The 13,220-nt window shown below is 41.2% G+C and overlaps 1 protein-coding gene across 6 annotated transcripts in view; it reads right to left on the bottom strand.

The window, feature by feature from the left end:
• The window catches only part of LOC146636633 (RNA-binding protein with multiple splicing-like), a 41,015-nt gene that overhangs the window by 7,385 nt on the left and 20,410 nt on the right, over nt 1-13,220 (bottom strand). For 2 of the 6 annotated variants that reach the window (XR_014905439.1, XR_014905440.1), the window contains 3 exons: nt 12,670-12,820; nt 9,484-9,611; nt 5,823-5,892 (listed from right to left, as the gene is read on the bottom strand). Coding sequence is in view for 2 of the 6 variants with exons in the window: in XM_085349615.1 (XP_085205741.1) it covers nt 5,830-5,892; nt 9,484-9,611; nt 12,670-12,820 (342 nt within the window). In the remaining 4 variants the exon portion in view is untranslated. Of the gene's footprint in view, nt 1-5,108; nt 5,893-9,483; nt 9,612-12,669; nt 12,821-13,220 lie in introns of those variants that run through there. The other 4 variants (XM_085349615.1, XM_085349614.1, XR_014905441.1 and 1 more) reach the window with 4 other exon arrangements.

Below are 13,220 nucleotides of genomic sequence, written 5' to 3'. Positions count from 1 at the left end.
TATCCTAGGCAATGTTGTGGAGTAACACGACAGTGATCTAAGCAGCAGTGTAACTAATTTCTTTGTTACAGAGGAAAAATCAATAGTGTATCTTGTTTCTTTAAAATCAGTAGCTCAAAAGAGACGAAACCAAGCAGCAGAAGACATCTTAAGTCAAGACTCGAGCCACATACAGAAGCCCATTGTCCAGCAGTTTTGTCAGGACGTGTATTACACAGTTTTATTTGTGAACTATTATTGTAATATCATGTCCATTCAGAAGTCTTTCAAGCTCAAAGTTTTGCATTGTCACAGGATGTCTGCCTGACATGATCTTCCACAAACCCCCAACCTCCACACTTCAAAGAGAAAGGTCAACCATGCAAGCTCCCACACCAGATGGATCACCAAAAATAGGAATTTGAGTTTGGGGGGACTCGGTGGAACAATAAACAATTACTAATCCAAATATGACCTTAAGAGAAAGAAGGAGCTGGATAGACTGTTGCAGGGAAAGAAGAGAGGTGGCTTAGGAAGTGTTCCCTGTTCAGAGAACAGTGCGTTTTTGAAGGGGGATGGCTGGCCTAGCTAATGCCCCATTGCGTGTTCAATCAGGGATGAGGCAATCGATGCGTTATACAGCCGCTTGGCTAAACTGATGCGACGCATACTTCCAGAGCACCCTGTTTGTTCTGGCTGAGACACCAAGGTTAAAGATTGGGTTGATCATTGAACATGTCTGTGCGGATTAGGGAAAGGTTTAGTGATTTGTCGGCTTAATGTGTTACATCCAATAACTCGGCCTGGGCGCATGATGTGAGATAAGTAAACAAGCAGTTCTGAGTGTGGGAGGTGACTCAGTTTCTCGTGAATGTGTGGGTTGTTTCCTTTTTTTCCCAAAATTTTCAACCAGGTTTCGTGTCACAAATGTTCGTCCCGGTGTTATCACTGACACGGTGCTGCAAATGAAGAAGAGAGGACCTTTTTGTTCTTTCTTTTTATGTCTGTAAAATTTCTCTTTCAACATGTCTTTGTAAACTTTGGGTTTCAGATGAAAAAAACCTCCCAAAAATGTCCCTCGGATTCCTAATCTGCCTTTAAAGGGGTCAAAAAAATCTACAGTTTACAAAATGAACTCAGGCTTGATGTCAGTTTTTGTGAAAAAATGATGAAAAAGCAACAGCAACAACAAAAAACTGTAAAATATATCTAATATCGAGCTAAAACTTCAAACACACCCCTGTGGTCCTTTAAGATCTCTACCTGCGCAGCGTGGCCATGAAAAAGATCGCCGTCTGAAACCCCTTTAATCCGGGGAAAAGCCTTTAGGCCCTGGCTGTGTTTCTCACATACCAGCAATAACTGCTGGAGCTGGGTGGTGATGAATGCAGCTGCTGACATGTATCCAGCTCCTACAAGCTGGTGCCACAGTGCAGCTACACTGTACTATACACTGTGTGTGTTTGTGTGTGTGCGTGTGTGCATCTGTCAGCAGGGGGTGGAAGAATAAAGTCCCACTTCCTTATTAGAAAGGGCCCCAGCTGGCCCTCAGCTCTCCTCCAGTGGGAGTTAGTGCAACATTGTGCAGGAACCATGGGTTTTGTCAGGCTATTGGCCAAAAAAGCTCCTGAAGGCAGGCAGCCAGGCTGCATACACACGCACATTTGTCTCTTTCAGGGTCACACACAGGCATGCATGATAGGGGTTTTACACCCCCCTACACTTCCTCACCATGTCTTGTCAGATGGAAAATCCGGATTACCTTTCCCTCCAGTTCACTGGGCATTAATGTCCACTATTAGGTTGTCTTTGGAACCTAAGACCAGAGCACGAATGTCAAATATAGTTCAGGTTCTCAAACAGCCAGACGACTGACCAGACAAAGCCTCCTGGGGGGATCACAAGAACAAAAACTTAAAGCCTCTAATAAAAACCAGTAGCTGCTTAAACTTGCATGAGGTGCTGTAAATAAAGTTGTTGTTTTGTTAAACAGCACTTTCCTAGAGAGGCAGGAAGCCAGGTGATTGGGACAACTCATTACCAGTCACGCCTGAATGCTACCTCACTTCCAGCTGTTCACACATGCACATTCAGGCCTGCAGTTACGCTTCCTAAGTCGCATACTCAGACAGTGAGTGGTCTCCGTTCGTCGACAAGTAGCGACCGACCACAGGCCTCTCTGAACCGCAGAGCTGCGGGCTTTTGTGAGCGTGCATCTCTCAAGTTTACCCAGTTAGCTTTAGCAACAAATTCACAAATCTTGTCCTTTCTGCTGTTTTTGTAAAGACAATATCAGACAGATTGCACAACAGTGGTGCAACACAGACGCCTTCTTTCCCTAACCTCTGTTCAAGTTTATTCTTGTAGTCATGCAGCTAAAAATATTTCACAAGTATTCTGCCCAGCAGATTACATTGCACAAATCAGTTATACCCTCATCACAGCCAGCTTCGAGACATCGAGTGCAAGTCGACTGCATTTGTTTGAAATGCGACGAAGGCCTAAAGACACTTGTATGGATTAACTGTTTGTTTGCTAAGATGCAAAATGTCAGGGGCAGCCTTCAGTAGTAAGGTTAACTCAACAAGGCAGACACTGAGCTACATAAGTGTCATTCAGTTTTACTATGGCAACATGGTTACTGGGGAGATGTGTTTTAGAGCATCAGTAATATCCCTGCAGCTCTACTTTGAACACAAGTAGCACATGTGTAACATAAGCTACTCTTAATAGATTTATTTATGAGACTGCTTTTGTCCACTGTAAAACCATCTCTTCTATCATTTTAATTAATACTGTAGCTTGCATTATGCTGCAATACACCTGTATATAATATATATTCTTGCTTCCCCACCTATGGTTTAGGATTGTGTTTAGGAAAGCTTGTCTTTCTAGAAACCAGATTGAGGATCGAGGGAAAGAAACCTTTAGAGGTCCCACGTAAAAATTTGTGTTTAGTGATTCTAGGAGGATGTTAAAGTGTTTATTTAGAAGCATTCAGGCAATATTGGAAGCAATATAATTGGAGTGAAAGAAACAAAAACAAATCCCCTTAAAGCCGAGGCAAGTAAATCAAAAAAGTATCGGCGTGAATAGATGCAAGTAAGCGTGAGCTGTCTTCTGTAATGTTGATGAACCGAAGCTTTTCTTTTGTTTGCATACCGTGTGTGCTCGTCTGTCTGAAGCTTTATGTTTGAACATGTAGTAATGCTGCACACTGCATAATTTGTGTGCTCCTGCACCAGTCACCTGTAATTATAACAATATTCTGACTGGATGTCTCGGCTGCACTTTGCCCTCCACCGTGAGCCGGATGTGGGGTCGTTGTTGTTTCACTCAGGGCCTAATATCCACTGGGGCAGCCTGACCAGCCAAACGACTTCCTTCTGGTTTGATAGAGAAGTAATTATTTCCTCCAAGCCCCTCCCTCCTTCCTCTTTTGTACACCCCACCCACCCCCCACCCACCGCAGGCAGAGAAGGAGTCATAGAAACATCCAAATTACTCAAATGGCTCGTTTTCCTCACACAGCATGTTTACATGTCAAGAAACGGACATGTAAGCTATGATGTAGGCTTCGAAGGAGGTGATGGAGGAGTAGCACCAATCAACAGCTTGATGAATGTTAGGCTCCACACTAGCACCTCCACCACCACCCACCCACTCCCTGCTGACTCCCTGTGGGGTTGGGGCAACATGTTTCTTCCTGTCCTGAGACTGAAGGGAGGGTACTGGTGACAGTGCGACTGGCGCCACATGCACACACACAGAGTCAGAGCCAACAGAGATACACAGACTAGCAGGGGATTTGTTTTGCTTTGTGGTTTTGTTTTTCTGCAAGCACAACAGCATTCAGTTTGTCTGAACCCCCAAGCAAAGCGCACGTGCTGCATTGCTCATGCGTGGTTATAGCTGACTCATGTACTTATCAAAGCACTTATTAGAAGCCATCGGCCCTGTGTACCGTCTGCCGCTCCACTAAAATTAAGTCATCTGTAATTTATTTGAAATAAAGATCCCACGCTAATCAGTTTCTAATAAAGATTCATAAAAACGGCCCTTCCAGCAGTACCCAGGTACCTCAGTGGTTCTGGGTGAATATTTCCCATTTACGACCTTTTGGATCACGTCCTCCGTCTCCCTCGGCCCCATCTTTTTTATGCTTCTCCACTGTGCACTTTGTCAGAATGCAGAAATGCCAAACACAGGGTTTTAAATTAAAAAATGTATTTCATCCTGCCAGGGTTTGACAAAATGACAAACAGCACCTAATATCTGTGCTATATAACTAACAACATTACACAACAATATTCCGTGTTTATTATAGCAATGCAAGAGCGGGTGCATAATAATAAACTTTCCCTCACACACAAGTATAATAAATATCAGCCGTCTTTCCGCTAGGCAGGTCTAATTTCCTCTGATCCTCCATAGAAAAACGACTGAGCACATGTAATCATATCTTAGAACTATTTCACTGCAGAAACCTGATGCTTGTCCTGAAATTGTAAAAAAATTGATCCTCATTAACTAAGGATGAAACACAAACAAAATCCAACTGTGTGGCTGCTTCAAAGACAGAGACCAGTTCAACTCAATTCAGTGTTATTTATGTAGTGCCAAATCAAGGTGCTTTATATTTTAAGGTAAAGATACTACTGATGCAGAGAAAACAGAGAACTCCAACAATCATATGACCACCTATGAACAAGCACTTTGGCAACAGTGGGAAGGATAAACTCCTTTATAACAGGAAGAAGTCTCCAGCAGAACCTGGCTCAGGGAGGTGCAGCCATCTGCAGTGACCAGGGGAAGAAAAAAAAGATTTCTTCCTGCTAAAAAAAAGAGTTTTTCATCTCCACTGTCACCAAAGCGCTTCCTCGTAGGGGTTGTCTGATTTTTGGGATTTCCTTTATATTATTGTAGGGGCTTTACTTTAAAGTTTTAAAGGATTCGTCTGTCAATGCATTTTAAGGTTTTCAGAGCTTTATTCCCACTGTGAATGGACAACTTTGAAATAGCTTAGAAAAAATAGCTTAGCAGCTTTGGTCGAGACAATTTGAGCACTTGACTTTACTTTTCAAATTAACGGTTTAAATCTTGTAAATTTTCTTCTGAACTTTGGCTGGAGTAGAGCTGATGTAAAAAGCAGCACAGAACAGAAATAGCCAGGTTAAATGTCTCAAAACTGTAGTGCGAGTAGTGAAAGAACTGAGTGACTTTCCCTGCAGCTGTGTTGCCTTTCAAAGCAGCTAGCATTAGCATTTTAGTCATATTTGCAAACCTCTTCTTGGTCTGATTTATTAAACGTTGGCATTGGCACTCATTGTATATTCTGTTTGACTTGCTGCTTTTGATGCCTGAGATCAACCATAACATCAATGGGAAAAGTCGACCCTCTGTACCTTGTGACCAGAGTGGGGAAAATAATGGAGTTCCCCTTTAGATCGCACCTTTCATCTCCTATGATCATGTGTGAGGAGCGTGTGTGGTTTCATCGAACCACAGGCTGTACTTTTGTTAGCAATTAGTATATATGTTTTTGACGTCTACTAGAGGAAACGTGACTAATTAGCCGGTTAGTTTGGCAGTTAGCAGGATGGACGTTTTGTGAGGTTTGAGGGCCAAAAGAGGTAAACACGCGTGAAGTAACACCCCGTGATATTCCTGGCATGTGTTTAAGATAACTCTACTCCTGTTTATGCAAAGTGTCATAACATTTACAAAAGAGGTTTCACACCAGAGTATGTACACTTCTTTGACGCAGCAGGGCAGGGAGCTATGTGTGCGTACGAGTGTGTGAGTGTGTGTTTGTGTGTGTGCATGTGTGTGCTGTTACTCACACATACTTCAGCAGAACTGCCTGGACTTCCATCCCTGAGGAGTTCCATCTGCAGGCGGGAGCCAACGAATCTAAACACACATAATCACATATTAACATAAAACTGTGGAGCCTAAAAGGTGAGCTCATGTTAACAGAAAGTAGATTGACCATCTCGCAACATCACACGGCAACGATCACTTTGCACGTGTCAGAATGTGTGCGTGAAGGGCGGCTCAGTCGTGGCCGCAGAGGAGACTGCTCGCCCTCTGTTTCTTTTGAGAGACAAGAGGGAGATCATAGTATTTAAAATTATACAAATACAGATCGTCTCAAAAGTGAGATCTGCAGGGAAGAGGCAGAGGGTCAGTCAGTGTGGGGTCGTTGGGGTCAGTCAACTGGCCTGACATGAATATACGACTCGATGTGTGCCATCTCAGGTAAGCAGATGCACACAAAAAAGATGCATTTAAATGAGTATTCGCAGTTTCTGTCGCTCTCTGCAAGCTGGTTCTGCCAAAGGTTTCTTCCTGTTAAAAGGGAGTTTTTCCTTCCCACTGTTGCCAAGTGCTTGCTCAAAGGGAGTCAGCCGATTGTTGTGGTTTTCTCTGTTTTATTGTGTTTACAATATAAAGTGCCTTGGAGTGACTGTTGTTGTGATTTGGCACTATATAAATAATACTGAATTGAATTGAATAAAAAAAAAGTGATGCAGCTAAAAGTGGCTAATGCTGCCAGCTGGGAGCAGAAGCTACACTGCTGTAGCTCAAGATCAGTCTCAGTGAATGTGTGTGAAGTTTTTTTGTACTTTTGTTTGATGCCTCAGTTTTAAAATTGTTTGAATAGAGTATCTCCCTCTGTGTTTAAAAAGTATTACAATGGCTCGTTCTTACTCATAATATCCTACTCATTGTTATTTTCGTCTAGCGTCTTTACTGTTGTGGTTATTGATTATCTCCACTCATTACACTCATATTTCAGCTGTAATTTACTTGCAATTAAAACATTTAATTAATTGACATAAGTAGTTTTCTTTATTTATTTTCGAAATCTCATTAAACATCACAATAATAAGATTAAAGAGAATTCTTTTGGCTAGATGTGATTTCTGATAGCCACATATTGTTTTTCCTTAAACAGCAGCCAGGGTAAGGCAGCAGAATTAGCAGTCTGATGGTTTGCATGTACAGAGTAGTCTGAGAGATGATGTCCCAGCCTGAATTATAGCCTCAGTTCGCCACTGAGTCTGACGTCCTCAGGGCGGGACCTCTTCCATTAATTTAATACACTTTGGCTTCGTTCCTACTACTCTGTTAGTGAGCAGAACACGTAGCATGATGCTCTAAAGGAGGACAACCTCAGCCAGAACATCCACAGTAAAACACTGACACTGTGTTCTTCCACTCGTCAGATCTCTTCCACTATATTGTACAAACGTGATTAACTTCGTGACATTTGATTTGGGTCTTTTGAAAAAAGTGCAGGACATATAGAATTTTCCCCATTTCATTTCTCTTTTTAAAAATCAAGCAGTAGCTAGCTACTTGCACTAGCCAGTGGTAACATTAAGGCAACCATGAAGGACTAGCATAGGAAATAGATTTGGACTGGAGTGACTGGATCCCGTTGGGCAAAGGGTAGAGAGCTCTGCAGTGATGGCACAGCTTTAGCCCTCATTGCTTAAATGGTTTGGAATAAACTGACTCACTAAAATCAAAAACATCTTTCTTGTCGTACTTATTATTTTTCCAGTTTTCCCGTTTAGCTCAAGGTCGGTATCTGCGGTAGTGATCACGGTATCACTAATGTGCACAAGTTTGACCGCTCTAAACATCAGTAACTATGAAAACATGGCAATATGTAGGCTGGTAATTAGTTAACTAATTATTTTGGTGTATTATTATTGTGGGCTTCACAGAAATGCGCACTGCTGTCTGTCCCTCTGGTCCATTTAAAGGGCCAGTTTCTTCAAAATGACCAAAGCTGGCAGGCTTCAAAGAATACATACATCATTCCCATCCAGAGCACAGGCACTGTTTTACTGCTTCACCACGAGAAAATGGAAATATACTAACTATTATAACATAACATGAATTGATTTTCTCGTCCATCCTTGTTTTTTCAGTTATCAGCTGCCACTGGTGTGAATATACTCGATGCATGTGGGAAAATGCCAGCTAGGCAGATTCTTGCATTCATTTCAAATGCTGACATCATCTGAGCTTCAGCTAGTGTTTTCGCCCGGAGGCCTTTATACTTAAATAACCTTAGTATCTATATTATAAGTGGAAATGCTCAATTTTCCCTCGAGCAGAGAAAAGCAACACCACATGACTGTATAACACATTGAGTTTGAAACACTGCAAAGTAAGCAGTGAGAGCTTGCATTCAAAACCGTACATACTGTATGCGTGGCATTAAGACTGCATGAGGGCCTGCCTGCATCAAACGCTCTTCATGAGAAGAATTTCAAGAGATCGATAATGAACTTTAACATGAACTCACAGCAGAGCTGCGCAGATTAGAAGACCTCAATAAACTGGATCATGGCTGGTTGGAAAAGAAGGATTTGCTATAATTAATGAGGTAGATGGAGGTAAAATGATCCAAACCCTTTGTACAGCTGCAGATTTTAGCTGTGCAGATTAAGCAGCTACAAGATCTGAAAACTGTGTCCTGTGATGCCATTTTTAACATTATCTTGGTGTTGAATTCTTTATTTCATACTACCTGGTGGTGCAATGGTATCACTGTCATCTCATTGCAAGAAGGTGTCTAATTTGAAGCCAGCTGTGACCTCTCTGTGTGGAGTTTGCATGTACTTTCTGTGTGGAGGTTGTCACACAGTCCAAAGACTTACACAGTGGGTTAAGTGGTGATTCTAAATTATATGTGGATGTAAATGTATCCATGCATGGATACATTCAGGATTTTAGTCTAAAATAAAAAGCAAAACAGGACAAATCAGTTTCAGTTTGAGGAATTTATTTTTTACTGATTTAAAAAAGTATCATTTGGAATTTGTGGAAGAGTTATTTTTCCTGCTTGGACCTCCTAAAACTCAGCCCAAACCACAGGCTCCATTATGTGACATGCAGTTTGAGAGTGAGGTGAACAGCTAAGTTTACTTCGATTTCTGGAAGGTGCTGGGATCGGGTAACAGCTCCGCTGAGAAGGGTTGGTGAAAATGGACTGACAATTCAATTATTTATAAACTCACTAATTTCAGCACCAATGTAACAATTAAATTATACCAAAATTCTGCCTTCACTGTGCTACTGGTGCAGCAGATGAACATGACTGATCAGTATCAGCGGCAATAGTTATATATATGTTTGCACTTGAAAGTGTTTCAATAAAAGTCAACATGAAAACCTGCAGCCAAAGAAAATGTGTATTTAGATGCTTTTATAGAGAAGCAGCTTGTTTACACTGATGAAACTGAGTGATGCTGGGTATACATTTCCTTGTCTGTAAGGAAAATAACTCCCCAGCCCCAAAAATAGATAGACATTTGATTTAAACATGACTGTGTTTAACAGTGACAATGGGTCATGTGTGCTCTGAGGTGCACCTGTGGGATGAAGCAGAGAGTGATAACAGGGCTGACGGCAGCAGGTCTTTGTGAGGTGGGCTAGGTGACTGAGGCGGCGGTGGCGGTGGGGGAGGGGAGGTGGGTTTACCTGAGCGTGGAGCGAGGAGGGGTAGGTGAAAGCGGGTGGAAGGGCCGGCGACAGCTCCGCCGGGTACAGCGGGTATGAGGCCCACACGTCTGGGCTGCTGGGATAGAGAGCAGGCACTGTGAGCTCATCTGTGGAAAGAAGAAGAGGAGGAGTGGAGTGAGGAGAGTGGCAAGTGGATGGGTGGGGTGGCTAGAGAGACAGGGTGGAGGTGGCGGTGATGGTGGTGATTGTGAAGGTGGGTGCTGGGGGAATGTCAGTTGTCTGAAGTCGCTTCCTCTTGTTTAAACCAGAGACTGGGAGACAGACAGAGATACTCAAAAAAAGGGTTTTTTTAGAGGTAGGAGTAAAACTTCTGAAATTTGAGTTCATTTAGATAAGTTTTAAAATAACTACCCAAATAAAACTAGCCCAAATGCCGTTCTACACAACAGACCTTCTTCACAGTGGGTACTTTGATGTAATATGGTTGGTAAATACTGTTACAATAATCGTAACTGCAATCACATTACATATATCTACAATATTGTATGTTAAAGGCTGCTGTTAAAGGCTACATAAAGCTTTTGTGTTTAAGCATCATTCAGGCATCGAATAACCTCAAAATACATGAGAATAATAGTTTACTTTTTTGTTCATGATCTAATTATGATGAGGTGGTCAGGCTTTTCACAAAATGATTTTATTTTCTCTTTTTGATTAATACCTCCTGAAGAAACACAGGTGTTACTACTCACTGTAATTAAGGCTGCGTACATAAACAGAACAATGCCCTCATTACTGACATTAGTAACATCTGTGTTTATTTCATGTCAATACAGCCGAGAAAGATTTATTTTCTAAACTTGCAGCTTAACTACTGTCACGAGACAGAGACTGTCTACATAACTTTGAGTGTTTTTGTGGTTTGCTTCAGGCTGGAGTAAGAATGATCCATTCATTTTTCCGTAATAGAAAAAATGTTTCTCTCGTCAAAGCTAACGTTAGCTTTGAGGAAAGCTAAAAGCTAACAGCAATTAGCTGTTAGCTTTACTACCTACATGTCTAACCCAGCATTGCTTAAAATGCTCAAGGCTATCAGAGGCAGCTAGAAAACCCAATACTATCAGCCACCACTAAACTTCATTTACATGTTCCTACATACGAGTGTTTCCATATTATAGCAACGAGTCTGGTTCCAGTGATTGTAAAACACATCGTTAAGACGCTTGAGGCAAAAGGATAATTTACATGAGTTAAGAGGCTGCTCATCTCTGAAATATAGTTATGTTTTAGACAGAACTATGATGATCCTCTTAACTCAAGCATCGTGAACAAGCAATTAGCTAGAAAAGCTAACAGCTAATAAATACTGCATTTATTAGCTATAGCTAATTGCTACAGCTAATATTAGCTGTTCATAATAAATACAGTATTTATTTGCTATAGCTAGTATTAGCTTGTTGCTGAACTTGATGAAGTTTCTGCTTTATCATCCCAAGCCAACAGTACCTATGAAAGCCTTGCTTAGCTTACAACATTATTGTGAACGTAGCCTTAGCTTCCCATATGGAAAAGAAACAGAAAAAACTTATAAAAGACTTGCATCAGATGTGGCCTACCTACTTGAATCATATAAGGCTTATATGATTTACTAATGAAAATGGCCACTTTCATATATTTTTTAGTAAGTATCCAAAAAATACAAGTTTCATTTATATAATTTTTCTGGGGATCTTATATCTGTTTTCACTCTTGTATGCTTTTTATACAAGTTTCACACAAGACAGATACAAACGTTATAAGATTTATATATATCTTTTCCATATGGGTTACACTGTTTGATTATGAAATTTTAACCCAGAGATTTTTAGCCTTAGTATTTAGAAAAATGTCTTTACTATAAATCATCATGTAAATATTTAAAATGCCTTTTACAGAACCAGTATGGTCTAAAGATGTTTCTTTTAACCAATGCAGTGAACTAATATTAGCTTCATTAGCTTCATATATAGATAGTTGGACCTGCCATCGCTTTAGCCAGGAAAACTGATGTCCATCAGCCACTAATGTTATTATCTAGTCGCTTCTGAAATGCAGGACCTTTAGTTTCACAAATTAAAAATTTCAAGGGGAAATTTTATTAATTCAAAATGCACATGTATTATGCAAAAACCTTGACAGTATCTGAGAACGGTCATTGACACTACATGATTAGATTTCATACTTTAGGAGAGGTTGAGAGGAAACAATGTCAGACATCATGATTTACTTGCTAAATCAAGTGCAAAGTGACTGTGAAAAACGAGCATCGGTGCATGAGTTAGGAGACGGTGCTGAGTCGTACAGAGCGGGTGAGCATTTAAAAATGCAGGGAAAAAAACACAGCAGCTCATTGGATAATTAGCAGATAATCTCGAGGAGCATTCCCTGTGCTCTCCATGTCTCCTGGTAACCATTTATCCAAGCATGATCACAAAGATGGCTGGTTTAAACATCTCTTATCAGGAAATGACAGCAATTTCTCTCCTAGTGATTACGTCACGGTTTCATTAATCGTTTCCTTCCATTTTCCTCCGGGGCCTCATGCACACACCCTTTCCCCGGCTATAAAAAAATAAAACGATCTAAGATAAAAGCAGCTTGGTCATACAGGAAGAATGTACTACCACAGCTGGCCTATGTTTAAACTATCAATAGCTGATTCTTTCAAAATCCTTAACTCTTGGAAAAATATTTAACCACAAGAAAAAAGAAAAAAAAAAAGGTGGAAAGTCGCATTAGCAAATTATTATACACACATTGTACTTGAAGACCTTGAGTCCAAGTTATTAGAGTAAACGGTTAAAGCTGAAACATGCTCTGTTAATGAATCACTAGTCTAACATCATCAGTTAACACATCACAACGACAAACAGCATTACACGCCCGCACAAAATTAACGTTTCACAGAGGGACAAATACGTAAATGTTTAATTTAGGGGCAAACAAAACAGCATTCAATGAAAGAGACCTGCAGCAGACTCAACAGTCTCCTTTTCATGCACATTTACAACAACAGCACAGAAAAGCACCTCGATTACAAAATAATATCCTAAAAGGAAACAGCTGTCCAGTCCAGTACAGCCAGAGGAAGTAGCAATGCAGACGGACAATATGTAAAAGTAAGACAAACTCAGCGACAGGCGGGTAAACAGTCGGCGTACTCACATGGGTCTCTGCTTATGAACTGTGGCCCGGGGCTCTGCTGGGAAGGAGGGGGGTTGGGAGTGCCAACCAGCTTGTTTTTGGCCATCTTGGTGTTGGCCTTGGCGAACTCCAGCCGCAGAGTCTGGGGAATCTCTGGGTCAAATCGTACCCCCTGAGATTAATGAGACAGATATGTTAGCGCAAATATTGTTTAGTGGAAAGCTTTTAGGACAGGTGAGTCAGAACTGAGGGAGCACACTGACAGGGGTAATGCATATGGACAAGTCTTTAAAAAGGAAATATGAAGCATTTTAGCCGTGAGATTGTATCCATGTCTTAGCACTGAAAGCAGGTGTCATGAGTCATTCATCCCCAACCCCCGGGCCACGGACCGGTCCATGAGTCGTTTGGTACCGCGTCGCAAAAGTTGAGTCTCCGGTGTGAAATTTATGGTTTTCAGGGTTTTTATCGTTAACTCTGTTTCCCTGGGTGTTGTAGTTGTGTGTCTTATTTTGAAAGAAATATTTACACGTTATCAAAGCGACCAGAGCGCATTAAGGGGCAGAGAGGAG

This window comes from Diplotaxodon limnothrissa, linkage group LG3 (assembly GCF_057381915.1).
Source record: "Diplotaxodon limnothrissa isolate DT_005_m linkage group LG3, D_limnothrissa_male_GT1.1, whole genome shotgun sequence".
NCBI lineage: Eukaryota > Metazoa > Chordata > Actinopteri > Cichliformes > Cichlidae > Diplotaxodon > Diplotaxodon limnothrissa.
This window is presented reverse-complemented; position numbering and strand designations above follow the sequence as displayed.